This window comes from Diospyros lotus, chromosome 4 (assembly GCF_014633365.1).
Source record: "Diospyros lotus cultivar Yz01 chromosome 4, ASM1463336v1, whole genome shotgun sequence".
NCBI lineage: Eukaryota > Viridiplantae > Streptophyta > Magnoliopsida > Ericales > Ebenaceae > Diospyros > Diospyros lotus.
The window spans coordinates 9,129,991-9,143,475 of NC_068341.1; the positions used below are offsets into that span (position 1 = coordinate 9,129,991).

Sequence of the window (13,485 nt, forward strand, 5' to 3'; positions counted from 1 at the left end):
TCATAATCTCCCAGGTTTGTTTATATTATCGCTTCTGCATGGATTGTTTGTTTATGGCTGCTTTCCCCGTCAACCAACATGATGTTTGCTTCCACGTAGACCAAATGCAAATGCTCGCTCATCTTTTTGCCAGCCCTAAATTGCAAAGTCTTCATTGTGCGGGCTTCAACCGGTAACTTTGCAACTACTAGTAGTATTTCTTCAATCGAAACAAAAATGTAATGTACAATTTTTAATGAACGAAATTTGTTTGGTTTTCCACCGAAATTATAGTTTAGTAGTGTAGGTCATGGTGTTACTAAGCCTGGAGTCTCGAGTAAAGTATTGTGAAATATAGTTATTTTTCACAAAAACAAAATGAGACCGTGCATATATATTTGGAAAAGAAATGTGTTTGTGGGGATTTGTATGCTCATGACCCTTTTTAGATCGGTCCTCACTATGTGGGTTGCATTGTGGTGGGCTGTAGGTTTTTTTTTTTTTTTTTAACAAAGAAACAAAATATTTTTGTTGAATAGTACAATACAAAATATTATCGAATAATTTTCTTACTCATTTTATGAAAAATACATATATAAAATACAAACTTATAATTTACAAAGTATAATGATACAAAATTACAAATAATATATATGTTAAATGATTTATACCTCAATATATTTATTTATAATTATAAATTTTACATATATACATACTTTTTATTAATCGGGCCCTCGCCCACCGCTGGCAAGGCCCAGGAGGTGCCCATCTACTAAGGGCATTAGATCCAGCACCCACATGATGTATTTTAGACTTTTATCCACACTAAGGGACCTAAAACGCTTTTATTATTATTATTTTTTGGTTAGATGAAGGCCCTAAGGCCAACCTTTTATTAAGATATAATACTTTATATCTTTTTTATTATTTAATAATTATTATTTGCTATTTTACCACACAATGATAAGCGAGCAAACAGTATTGCACTAGTTCATCATAGTTTAAACTTCGACACCGGTATAACGCTTGAAACCCCTGGAAAATGGTGAAATTTTCAAGCACCCATCTAATTGTTCTTCACAAATTCTTAGTATTTGATCTGCAAATATTTATATCAATGAAGACAATTTTTCAAAATTTCAGAGTTCAAGCACTAGAAATAACAAAACAAAACACATTTGTGAGTCTTCAATCCGCACTGATGTCGAACAAATGTCAATATTTGACGCAGTGCTATGGACATGTCACATTTGAAGGTTACCTACCTCTTCAGTCACCAAACAGTCACCTGCATGTTACTACAGGCTAAGAAGACCCCATCGCATGTGATTGGGTAAGATAAAACATCACATTCCAATTCAATTGGACACAGAATGTCTGATAAGTACATGAAGTCCCGAGTTGATCGCACCTTAACCATTACTTTAGGAATGCAATGGAGGGACAGAAAGCTAGACTAAACCTTCTACACATCAGCTATGAATCCCAGGGATCAGAGCTACAGCACATGAATTAGATTGACTTAGTAGATTCAACGCAATGTTAAGTTTGATTACGCTTTTTGAAAGACCATCAATGACCACCAGGTGGCAGAGAAATGCTCCCATTGCATTGCTGACACTGTAGGATGATGGGAACTCAACCTACTGCCAAAATACAAGTAAAATCTACAATTCTCACCAATTGGCATGGTTATCTGCTCAAACCCACCATAAAAATGGGTGCCTCACAAAGAGCCCTGTTTCACATACACTTTTCAAAGCCCCTTCCGAACAGCAACCACACCATATCACTTTCAATGCCTGGCGTCGACTGGGGAAGTGACAAATAGGAATGCATCCTAATGAATGGACCTGTTACTTGGTACATGTCACATTAAAAACCGGCTGACCAAGTGAAGCTATCTAGACTAATCACATATGTTAAATTAATTACACTTCCCCTAAGAGAATAATTAATAACACACTAACTATAAATCTTTGGTCGAGACACTAAATTTGCTTCTAAATATCTATAGAAATGAGCGGAATCTGTTGTGTAGATGTAAAGGTGTGAAAAACAGGGTCAAATCATTTTGGAGGGTACAAAAGAGAGGTTGAAATTTGACTTCCATTGATGCCTACAGAACCCCATAAAGAACCAAGTAAGAATCCGGCCCATGCCCTTGTATAAAAAAGCAAGCTGGTAAAAATGGCTATATCACTTTATTTAAAAAAGAATAAAAAACATGTGATTTAATTTGTTTTCCATTTTTCTTTCGTCTTCTTCTGTTCCATTCGTACATTTTAACAAATTCTTTTTAAGGTATATCAAGGGTATTAGCTTACCCAACAGTTACTCAATGCTCACAAAGTTGAAGCAGGAGGTGCAGTTGGAGCTCGGAGAACTTGTTGCAGTAAGCGTGCTGCCAGGCGCTGAGTGATTCCTCCAATAACACGTCCCCCAAGACTGCGTGCTTCTGGTTCCTGAAGGACCTGCTCATGTAGGATTCTCTAGTTACCTCAATGAATAAATAAAATAGTTTAGCCATTTGTTTTTGCTTCAATAAAAGGATCCTTTAATTTGTAGACCAATATTATGGGGCACATAGGGTTAGGCAAACCAAACTACTCCAGCTTGTGTTCAGGTTGAAAATATTTCATTGAGAAAATCATCTATTACATAAACAAGCCAATCTTGAAAAAATTGTCAATTTTTTTAGCCTCAGCTCACTTTAGAGACATACTTACTTTGGATTGGGTTCAAATGATTGATAAACCAAGCTTTAACACATTTCCAAAGGTTGTTAAATTATGCACCAATGCTTAACCAGCACACTACTTGGTTTGATCCAGCTCATTCATAGGCTAATTAAACAGTTTTGAACATGTGTATTGGGAAGAGTATAGGCTCGCCCTCAACAAAACACAAGCAACGATACACAACCCTCTTGTTTTTTTGGCTCAAGTCAAAGTGAAAAGTAGGCCTGCATCTGATGTCACAAAAAATAGCAGTCTAATTATCATTGTTATTTATATATTTGAACACTTATACGACACGTGATGAAGACGTGCGTCTATAAGATAGATACGTGAAGGCGGTAAAGTAGTTCTTAGAAATAGTTTTTAAAACCTTTTTTTTTTTTTTTGCATTAAAATCTTCAAACATAGTAAGCTTTTTGAAAAGAATAAAAACAAAAATTGAGCCCAATTCAACTCTGACAAAAAAAGTTATTGTATCTTTAAACTGGACTAGAGATATGTTTTTCAATATGTTCACATTATCATCAATAGAATTGAATGATATCAAGTGTTTGATTACTTATATTTTCTTCAGTATTTTTACTGTTATTTAATTGTAATGTTCACGAACATTTTTAATAAAAAAAATGTTTCTATGTTCTTGTTAGATCTGTATCGTTGTATTGTTATCTTCTCCAAATCATGATATTATGTACCAATTTCCATACTCTCTCTTTAAAAACTAACCATGTCTCAAAAAAAAAAAAAAAAAAATCGTTTTTAGCCACTTTTCTGGAAAAAAACGTTTTCAGCCACTCAAACAAATTAATTGCACTCTATAGCCATTTTACCAGTTTTGATCTTGTCAACTAATTTTGTAAATTTATCATTTTATTTAAGTTTTAACCCAATCAGTTTTGACCCTGTCACAGTTTCAGTTTAAGTACAGTTCTTGAAAAGGGGCAAGGAACCATAGCAAAAGTAACATGGCAAATGGAGTTAGTAACCGGAGCCAAGATAGCCAAGATTTAAACTTATAGTTGGGTAACATGGGCCCTTTATCTGTTATGATCTGCTGCAAATTCAAAAGCATATAAATGAATGGAAAATAATTTAAACTAACTCCAGAATGTTCAAATAAATCTTTTTAGTAGCTATAGCCCCAAAAGAAATAGCATGGTATCGATGAATTTTGTTTCAAAATCAAGGCAGTTTTCACTCCTAAAGTTACAAAATTATTTTTTCATGCTACATTTGAAGCAGCCAGGTGTCAAGGGAATTGGTCCATAATATAAACTAGGCAAAGTATCAAGTCCATCAAAACAATATGAATAGGTAGAAGAAACAGGAATGAAGGATTATAAATTTGTACTTACCTGTAAAATAGGTTGCAAAAGAGCAGGATCAAAATTCTCCGAGGATCTTAAAAGCCCCCATATCCTAAAAACTCGTGCTCTAAGTTCCATGAGGTTGGTTTGTTCAGCATCGCTTATTACAAGAGGCCCAGCTCCACTGCCATTGAAGATAAGACTCCTCATTGGACTAGGAATAAAGCTGTAACTCTCAATCACTGAACCCAGAATAACAGCTTCGGTGACTCGAACAGCCTCTTTAATAACTAAAACCCTGAGCTCTTCACCATCTGAACCCAACAAAAGCTTCAGTACAGGTTGTAAAGCATCTTTTGCAGAGAAATCCCTATCCTTCCTTCCTTGAACAAGTAGATTCTCAAGCCTATTCCACCTGTAATCAATAGCAAGAACTTTCCACTTGAGCCAATTGTGCCAAATGGAATCAAATAACCCAACTGGAAGAAAAGACTTGCCTGAATTTCCCATCCTTAAAAAGCAACTCAATAAGAGCATCTCTGAGATATGGATTTGGATCCGTGAGAAGTCTTTTTGCAAAATAAGGATATGAAGCAGCCAGTACTTTAAAATTTGGATCAGCATAAAGGGCCAAACCTTCTAGAACTGTGAGTGACCTCAGAATCAATGCATAATAAGCTGGGACTGCAAGCATTGGAACCATGCAAAGCAGTGGCCATTAGAAATAATGTGGAAAACTTCTACATTACAACTATACTGCTTTCTTTGAGCACAAAAAGAGTTGCTCATTGAGATCCTGAATCTACTGGATATCAATAAATTTGCTCCTGTTGGCTATAGTTTCCACAGCCATCCAGATAGGAGGCAAGAGGCAGCACCAATTACATGAGAAGAATATTACGTCACTAAAAATAACACTGTAAGAGCTCACCATTGAATGGATACTGATAAAGTACAGCACCCAGGCCATCCACTATTGTTTTAAAGTTGAGTTCGCTCACAGTTGAATTAAGGGCATCATCAAAAAAGTTTCGTAGTGCTGGTACAATTGGAGAAACATCTACATCCTTGGACAAGAAATCAAGGGCATAATAATCATTAGCCATAGCTTCGTAATCCCGATTGACCATGTGAACAACATGGCCGATAATAGCAAATCTTGCTTCTTCTGGGGTTTCACTCATCATTCCAAAATCAAGAAAAGCAAGCTTTCCATCAGGTGTTGCCAAAAGATTGCCAGGATGAGGATCCGCGTGGAAGTATCCATACTCCAGCAACTGCCTAAGACTACATTGAATACCTGTATTCACCAGATCCAAAACTTTCAACCCCTGTCTCTCAATGGCATCTTGCTCATTCAATTTGACACCATCAACCCACTCCATTGTCAATACTTTCCCACTGGTATAATCCCAGAAGATATCTGGAACAAGGACATCTTGTTTGTCAGCATACAACTTCTTAAACCTCCTTGCATTCTGCCCCTCCTGCATAGATTTTCAAAATTAACTTCCAAATCTTGATGAATTTTCTAAATATTGACAGAAATTGTATATTTTTTACCCCTCAACATAGTAACAAAAGTTTCATGCATGGCTGGAATTAGGCACATAAAACAACACATCTAAATGCAGCTTGAGAATATAAACACTAATGAGAAATCAACCTGCACATAATTGAGCTCCTGATAAACTCTCCGAGCAAATTCATCAATGAGGGCAACAACATCACTGGATATTATGTCAACATATTTGTTTACAAGGAATCCTACGCCTCGAATCAGGTAGAAATCAAGTCCAATGGCTTCTTCAATACCAGGCCTTTGCACCTTAACAGCAACAACTTGGCCAGAATATTTCAGCCGAGCTTTGTAAACCTGGCCTAGACTGGCTGCAGCTATTGGAGATGGCGAGATTGATGAGTAGATGGAGTCAAGTGGGAGTCCCAACTCTCTTTCTATGCAAGAAAATGCCTCTGCATCTGGAAATGTTGGCAAAGCATCCTGCTCAATCACAAAACATGGCAACAAGGGTGCCATTAGGCCCTTCAATATAAAAAAGAACTCCAATTTTACTGAAAAGAGTTATCACAAAAAGTTGCATCATTTGCATGTAGGAAGGAATTAATAAAAAAGAACAAGAAGAGAAATGAGACATGACAACAATTATGACACATTCTTCCAACCTCCCACCAATTTCCCCCAGAAAAGATATTCTACTCCTCTGGGATAAAACGACAAATTTTCTCCAAACTCTGCTAGTCCTTGTATTACTTCGCTACCAAATAGTCTAACGAGTCCTCCCCAAAGTTAATCATTTGCAAATTACTTGAGTAATCAATACTAACTTCTTATTGGTTTGTGTTTGAAGTATGTTCAATTTTGAAAATGTTTAACAATAATATGACACATTTGGATACAAGTCTAATGTATTAACAAAACACATTCATGAAATATACATTTTATTTCAAAGAGAAAAAGCAAGAGAGGGCAATCTGGAGAGAATAATGAAAAGATGATGAGAGAAAGAGGGTCATCTGCCAAGAGCTAACAGTTGATCCGTAGTACTGGACTCACTATGTTCCTTCAAAAAAACATTGGCTAAGAAGATAATTTTATTGATTTAATTAAATGTTGATGTTAGTGACTAGCAATGCGAGCTTCTGTTGCTTGTATATTGAAACTTCTAAAGGATGGTCTAAAGATGTCATGAGGGACAAAGAGGTTTTGGCAAAGTCAAGGGCTGGGTACTTGTAATGCTATAAGCTGCATAAAGATTCTATGTATCAAGCAACAACCATCTGCTCTATGACAATGTAAGTAGCTCCCTAACCTCTCCCTATGTGGATCGACCATTCTTTCTCTTATCTCTAATTATAAGTTCATCAACACGTACTGACTAATGAAAATAGTGTGTAACGCCCTAGCCCCCTTGAACTGAGATTTAAGCACTTGTAGCACCCTTTGCCTCAACCACAAAAATTTTCAACTCAAGTGCTACCCTGTTGCCCTAAGAATACTCACAGATTAGCCACAGCAATTCTCCACCTAACTAATCCCCGCTTGCCATAAAGATGCTAACATCAACCTTTGACTCATCCAAGAATTCTACACCCAAGAAACTGACTAATCCTCACCAGCTGCCACATGATTACCATGTTGATCTCCACACATATTTGAGGTCTTGTGTCTCAAGTCACTTTTGCATGTTCAATGGCTCCTTCACACCCAATTGCTCTTGAAGGCTCAATGGGCGCTACATGTCCAGTAGGTCCCATATGCCAAGTGGTTCCTACATATAAAGATGGAAGGAATGATAAATTGCTATGGTCAAATGACACCATAGTTTAAGAATTCCCATTGACACAATCCAATATTTATACAAGATAGAAACTCTCCCAAGTAAATCACAATAGAGAACATCCATGAGGATTTGGGTTCTGAGACAACCATGTAAGGTGGATAAGAAGTCCACAGAGAGACCATCCCTGAGGGTACCACTCAATCATTCATCCCATAACCAGGTCCTGGAAAAAACAGAATTGTGAGAGAAGAAAGGCTTGACAGCTTAACTTGAGATCAATACAAGATAGACAAGAAATTAGAAGAGAGATTAGGAACATGAAGGATAGAAGATAAGGTCAAGGAGGGAGCAACAGCAACTATGCTTTTACTGATGAAGATAGGTGATAGAGGAAGCAAAGGAAATATGAATAAAGGTAACAAACCAACGAGAAGAAGACATAAAATAATTTTTTGAAGGAACCTAATCATCAATATGAATCAAAGAAAATGGTTTATTATCACTGCATGAGAAAAGACACATTATGGTGTTTGGCAGTTTCACAGATTGTCACAAGGAAACTTAGAAATCTTATTGTGCTGAAATAATTTTGAAAATATCTCTTTCAACAAACAAAAAGATAGATGACATGGCCAAATTTGGGCTGCTGAGTCATCTGTCTGCACTGTATTTATTATAACCTATATCTTGCAACCATGTGAAATGGGTAGAGTGTCCAAGCAGTAAAGGCCATTCTTGCGGCTGAAAAGACCAATCATCACACCTATAGCCACATCCTAGAAAAATAATAATTGAAAGTAAAAGAATGACTTGACAGTTCAATTCCAGGGTAATACAAGCAAAGACCAAAATTCAAAAGCAAAGTTAGGAACAAGGATAGGGGACCAAGGTCACATATGGAGTAATAAACCATCTTGTTCATGCCTTTCCAAAGATAATAAGCAGTCATCTGTTACCTTAATCTTTTCCCTGCCAACACAAAGGTTGGAAGAGAGACAGAGGAAAGAAGAAAAAAAAGGGGCATCTCACCAGTCACATGATCAATGGATGTGGAGTCAATTACCAAAGGTTCAGCAGAATGCATTTGAGCATGTAGCCAAATATCTGAATGGGCCAAATACAACAATGCTAAGTATTTATTTGGAAGGGGAGGTACTAAAATAGATCACTAAGGAATGTCTTCAACATAGGCCTGAAGAGTAGGGAAAGGGTGGTCCTTACCAAGATGTGAACTCAATCTAGATCATACTCTGCTTACAATCCTCCCAACAATTCATAGATACACCCTGATGCAGAACTAAGGGGAAAAATAAGATGAGGGAAAGTAGAAGAAGAAGAAAAAATGGGAGAGAAAAAGAGAAACAAGAAATGCAGAGAACACAATGAAGCAGGGGAGAAGAGCGAACTAGCTCAAAGCTATTTCAAAATTTAATTTCTTATCTATTAAAACAACCATAATTTCATAATTCGTCAATAAGACATATTTACAAGCTTGATAGAACTACTAAAATAACTGGACTCCTTCAAAAGTAATCCTCCATAATATATAATCTATATCTACAAAGTCTATCATAGAATCTCTTTAAGAAATCCTAAGAAGAACAAAACACCAGAAGATAAACTTAAGCAAACATAAGCAATACTAATCATATAAGCATAGTCATTATTCTAGTCAAATAAAATTAAAGAATCTTAAAATTAAATAATAGTAATCATATAAAACCAGTAATCACCTGTTGGGTTCTTGAAGCATCAATCTCCCCTCATTGAAGAAAACTTGAACTTTATTTTGCTGATTTCAGCACTCAATCACCCAACCTTAAAGTGAGTGGTTGGATGGTCTTCTTCCCTACCCAACCAATACACATGTAAGAGGTAGCCTATAGCTGGTGTTGACACCAGTTCTCAGTGCGGCAAGTGCTTGACCCCATTGACTGAAGACCCTAAAGACTCCTGTAAAACTCTCATAAATCAGGATCAAGAAGCTATAATGCCTCTCTAGTTATTGAAACAACAACATACCAAGCCATTATCCCACTATGTGGGGTCAGGCTACACGAATTCTAGCTTTTCATTCATTTCTATCAATTGTCTATACTTAATATCAAACCTAGTGTCTCCTACCAAGTTTTTATTTTGTCTTCCTCTAAATCTTTTACTAAGCACTTATTCCATTCCATCAACTGTCCTCACAAGAGCCTCTATTAGTCTTCTTCTCACATGACCAACCATCTCGGTCATGCCTCTAGCATCTTATCTTCACTCTCTAGTTATCTAAGTGCAGTAAAAATCTCGATGATCCATCCAAGGAACAAGGAAATGCTACACCTCTCCATTCTTAGTGAATACAATCTACTTATCTAAAATAGTATCAATGTCATTTTTGTGCAGGTATGAAAGGAAACTTTGGAGGAGAAATGGGCGTTGAACAGATGGGCAACAAAAGGATCAGGCCTTTATATGCAACATGGTTCTCAATCTTAAATGCAAAACCAAAGCTTGATAGTATATCAATGACTTGTGCATTTGATCCAACCCATTTTAAAATTTTATAAGGACCAACACTATGAGCTTACAACTTGGAATAAATTCCAGAGGAAGTCACTCTTGCTTAAGTCGAATTATAATGCAATCCCCAATAAAAAGTTTTGTGTGCTGCTTTGATAGGCCTAGTAAATGAGTCTGGCCCAAATTGGGCCAGCCCTTCTTGGTTAAACAAGGCCTACATGGTAGGGCCTTAAGCATGCTATAGAGGGCCCCATAGCCCTCAAATATCAGTCTGCCAACCCTCCTTTGGTCGATTAATAACATTCTGTCTCCATACTCTCAAGAATCTCTCTCTTGCACATTCTTTCTGTTTTGGGGGCGAAGCCCTAGTTTTCCTCACTAATCTCCATCAGATCACTATTCTGCCACATTATGGGGGGATTAGGGCAGAGGAGGAATCATTACAGTGTTATTCTGCACAGTCACAGAAAATTCACAAAGGGCCTCTACTCTATTGTATTGAACCTCCCTCCCTCTCCCCCCCCCCCAAAAACCCCTAGCCCCGAAGTGAGGCTCTGCCTCTTGCCTCTTGTCTGTAACAGTAAACTTCTAGAGGCAATACACCAAAAACAAAAAAAACACACATAATGAAATGTGCATAGTAATTTACATACAAGCAAGCAAATCGGCACATCTATATCCACAAACAGGTGTACTTTACTCTTTAACACATATTTACCCAACAAAGTAGGTCTTAATTGCGGGTACGGATGGTAGAGCAGGGGGTGAAATCAGAAAGGAAATAGATACCTGCAGTTCAGAAAGCTCCTCTAGATACACGGGAGGACAGAGATCAGGCCTCGTTGACAAGCCCTGTCCAATTTTAACAAAAGTAGGCCCCAATCTCGTAAGAACCTTCCTGAGCTGGCCAGCCCGAAATCTTGCTTTCAGCTCGAGCTGGTCGTTCAACTGGTCTAGCCACAGGCTCAGAGCAAACGAACCAAGGCCAACAAATATGTCGAGAGTCCTCCGCAGCACCTGAAGCGAAGCGCCAAGCCGGAGACACAAATTAGGAAAAGAAAGCACACAACAGGACGGCTAGGGTTTAGACTTTAGCGAGAAATAAGCGTTAGGCAATCTCTACCTTACCTTGATGGGGCGAGCGCCGTACTTGTTGGCGAGAAGCTCGGGACTGTATACGGAAGCATTGGCGGAGCGAGCCATGGCTCTAGCCTCGGCTTGCATATCGTCGGTTCGATCTCTGAAAGAAAAGGAATAGTCCCCTGCAACCACCGGCACAACATTGTCGCCGGCGGTGGTCGCCGGCACGGATTGGGGCTTCGCCTCCACGAGCGCTGCTCGCGGCGCCAGCCTCACTCTCGTCCAGCGCTTCGGCCTTCGGATCGTGATGGCTCCCGGACAGGACGGCAGGGAGTGGGCGCCGGCGGCTGAAGATACGACCAGAGAATTCATGGCTGTGGGCTTGTCGAAGCGTAAACCGGTGGCGAGAGGTACAAAGGGAGACGACTGTAGTCACTTGTTTCTTTCTTTCTTTCTTAATCCTTTTGTCTGGCTCACAGTACGTAACGTGTTGGGATCTGGTACCCTCTCTATCTTGCCTGCTCAATTTTGTTTCACCACGCTTCAGTTTTCGCACTGTGCGTGCGCGCAGACGACAAACGAAGCGTGTGAAAAAACAAGGGTTATATGTGCCATCCCACCGATAAAACAAAGCAAGTTCGATCTATGTATGTATCTCTACTTTACTTTGGGCCTTCTTAGCAAGTAACCCCCCCCCCAACAAGAGTCTTACTCTCTTCCTCTTTCCCTCCTCCCTTAAACCTTATCCTCACTCCTAGTCCAAATTTGAGGGTTTTTCTGGTTGGAACACTTAAAAAGACTTCAATTATGATAGGTATCTCACATCATAAAGAGAATAATCACGTTTTCCCTTTTCTTGTATCTTGTCCTCATCCCTATTCTTGATGGGTATTTTGTTTACCCACATTCCCGTACTTGTTAAATAATGGGTAATTTATGTTCAATAAATTTAATATTAAAAATAGCTAAAAATTCATAATTTAAATAATTTTCTAATAGTCTTCTAAATTTCTTTTTAAAGCAAACAGAACTTCAAAATTTATAAAACAAAGAAACACTTTTGATATCTGTAACATGAATAAAAAATGAACATGAACACATATGAGTTTAATTTGCAAGGAGACCCTTGAAGTCGCATTGTTTCACCAAATGATTTAGATGAAGGACTACAATAATGAGCTATATTTGTTAGTTGTAAGTTGGGAGTCATTTATTTATTCATTGAGAAATCTTAGATATATTGGGAGCATTAATTATTTTAAAGTTATTTAAGTTCAAAATAGTTTGTTTTTTTCCATATAAAACATATTGGAATAGAGTTGAAGTCGCTATTGTATGCACTAAATGTTGGTTTGTTCTTTTCTCTCAGAAAAGTCTAATAAATTTAGAGAAAGGTATCCGTCTAGAAGGTCTGTAAGGTGGGAAATTGAAGCCCAACGCGTTGTTTGAAGGACCACGCTGCTGTTGTCAACTATGAATCATTCAAGGCATATATCAGTTATAACTTCCAACATCATCAACCCCAAACACTCGATCGAATCAATCCCAGATTAGATTAATTTCCCTTATGCGCTCAAGCGTCTGATCTGAGTTGAGAGCGAGCCGTGACCATGAGCCACCTCTACGACGACAATCAGCACCTCGCTCCATCTGCTCCGTATCCTCCACCGCCACCGCCGGCCGCCGCGCCGCTCTACCACTCATATCCACCACCGCCACCTGTGGCTGCTCCGCAGCTCTACCATCCACACCGTCCTCCTCCTCCTCCTACCCACGGATACCCAGCAGCAGGCCCCTACGTGGCTCCACCGCCGCCGAGTTACCCCATGAAAGGTGGCAGTAGTGGATATCCCCAACCCCAACAGCCACCCAGCAAAACTAAGCGTCGGCCGTGTGGACCTTGCGTTTGCTGCAAGCTTTGGTAATTAAGCATTTAATTGAGCCCGGCGTTGCGTTGAGAAATTCGATCTTGAAAGTAGTAATAATACTAATGAATTAATATTGTTGAATGTTGGTTGTAATGCAGTTGTGCTACCCTCTTTTGCTGCTGCTGCGTGGATATGTGCTTCTGACTGAAGATTCTCATAGTCTCAGCTGTTCAATCATTTTTACACGGAAATTATTGTAATATATTTATATATATTACCTTCGTCAATCGTCATAATCTGTTTAATTTGTATGTGAGAATAATTTTAATTTAATAAGGGCATATATATATATATATATGAAAATAATGTGTTGGCTTGGCGCAGTATCACGTGCTTGGCTGCTTCTTCTTTAAGGTAGGTAGTATTTGTAAAGAAATGTATAAAATTCTCTCCTCGTGCAACACGCTTCTTCTTTTAAATATTATTTTATGGACCCACTAAGTAAGTTTAATGATTTTTCCTTTAAATCTTATTAATTCAACCTCATAAAAGTACACTTTTAGATTTCAATAAAAACACATAATTTTTCCTTTTGTTTTTGAAATTATATTAACTAATATAAAATACATAAAATGGTTAGATGTAATAAATATATATATTATATTTTATAAACACTCTTGTTAATTTATAATAAATATTT

At 38.0% G+C, this 13,485-nt stretch overlaps 2 protein-coding genes across 9 annotated transcripts; one reads left to right on the forward strand and one right to left on the reverse strand.

Annotated features, from left to right (window-relative positions):
• Nucleotides 1–113: 113 nt before the first annotated feature.
• LOC127799209 (protein ACTIVITY OF BC1 COMPLEX KINASE 3, chloroplastic) lies at nucleotides 114–11,617 on the reverse strand. Of its 8 annotated transcripts, none has more exons than XM_052333025.1 (8): nucleotides 10,966–11,617; nucleotides 10,627–10,854; nucleotides 5,694–6,029; nucleotides 4,959–5,514; nucleotides 4,525–4,711; nucleotides 4,076–4,442; nucleotides 2,307–2,479; nucleotides 114–1,267 (listed from the first exon to the last, which is right to left on the reverse strand). In XM_052333025.1, exons 1-7 carry the CDS (start codon nucleotides 11,287–11,289, stop codon nucleotides 2,318–2,320), a joined length of 2,160 nt encoding a protein of 719 aa, XP_052188985.1. In that variant the 5' UTR covers nucleotides 11,290–11,617; the 3' UTR covers nucleotides 114–1,267; nucleotides 2,307–2,317. The 8 variants fall into 8 exon arrangements, with proteins under 8 accessions (XP_052188985.1, XP_052188989.1, XP_052188984.1 ...); XM_052333029.1 differs by having other exon boundaries at nucleotides 2,307–2,453; nucleotides 10,966–11,609; XM_052333024.1 differs by lacking the exon at nucleotides 114–1,267 and adding an exon at nucleotides 1,306–1,832.
• Nucleotides 11,618–12,353: 736 nt separating this feature from the next.
• On the forward strand, nucleotides 12,354–13,202 carry LOC127799212 (protein CYSTEINE-RICH TRANSMEMBRANE MODULE 13-like). Its single transcript, XM_052333032.1, has 2 exons — nucleotides 12,354–12,838; nucleotides 12,944–13,202. The coding sequence occupies exons 1-2, from the start codon at nucleotides 12,528–12,530 to the stop codon at nucleotides 12,987–12,989; spliced, it is 357 nt and encodes a 118-aa protein (XP_052188992.1). The 5' UTR covers nucleotides 12,354–12,527; the 3' UTR covers nucleotides 12,990–13,202.
• The last annotated feature ends 283 nt before the right edge of the window (nucleotides 13,203–13,485 follow it).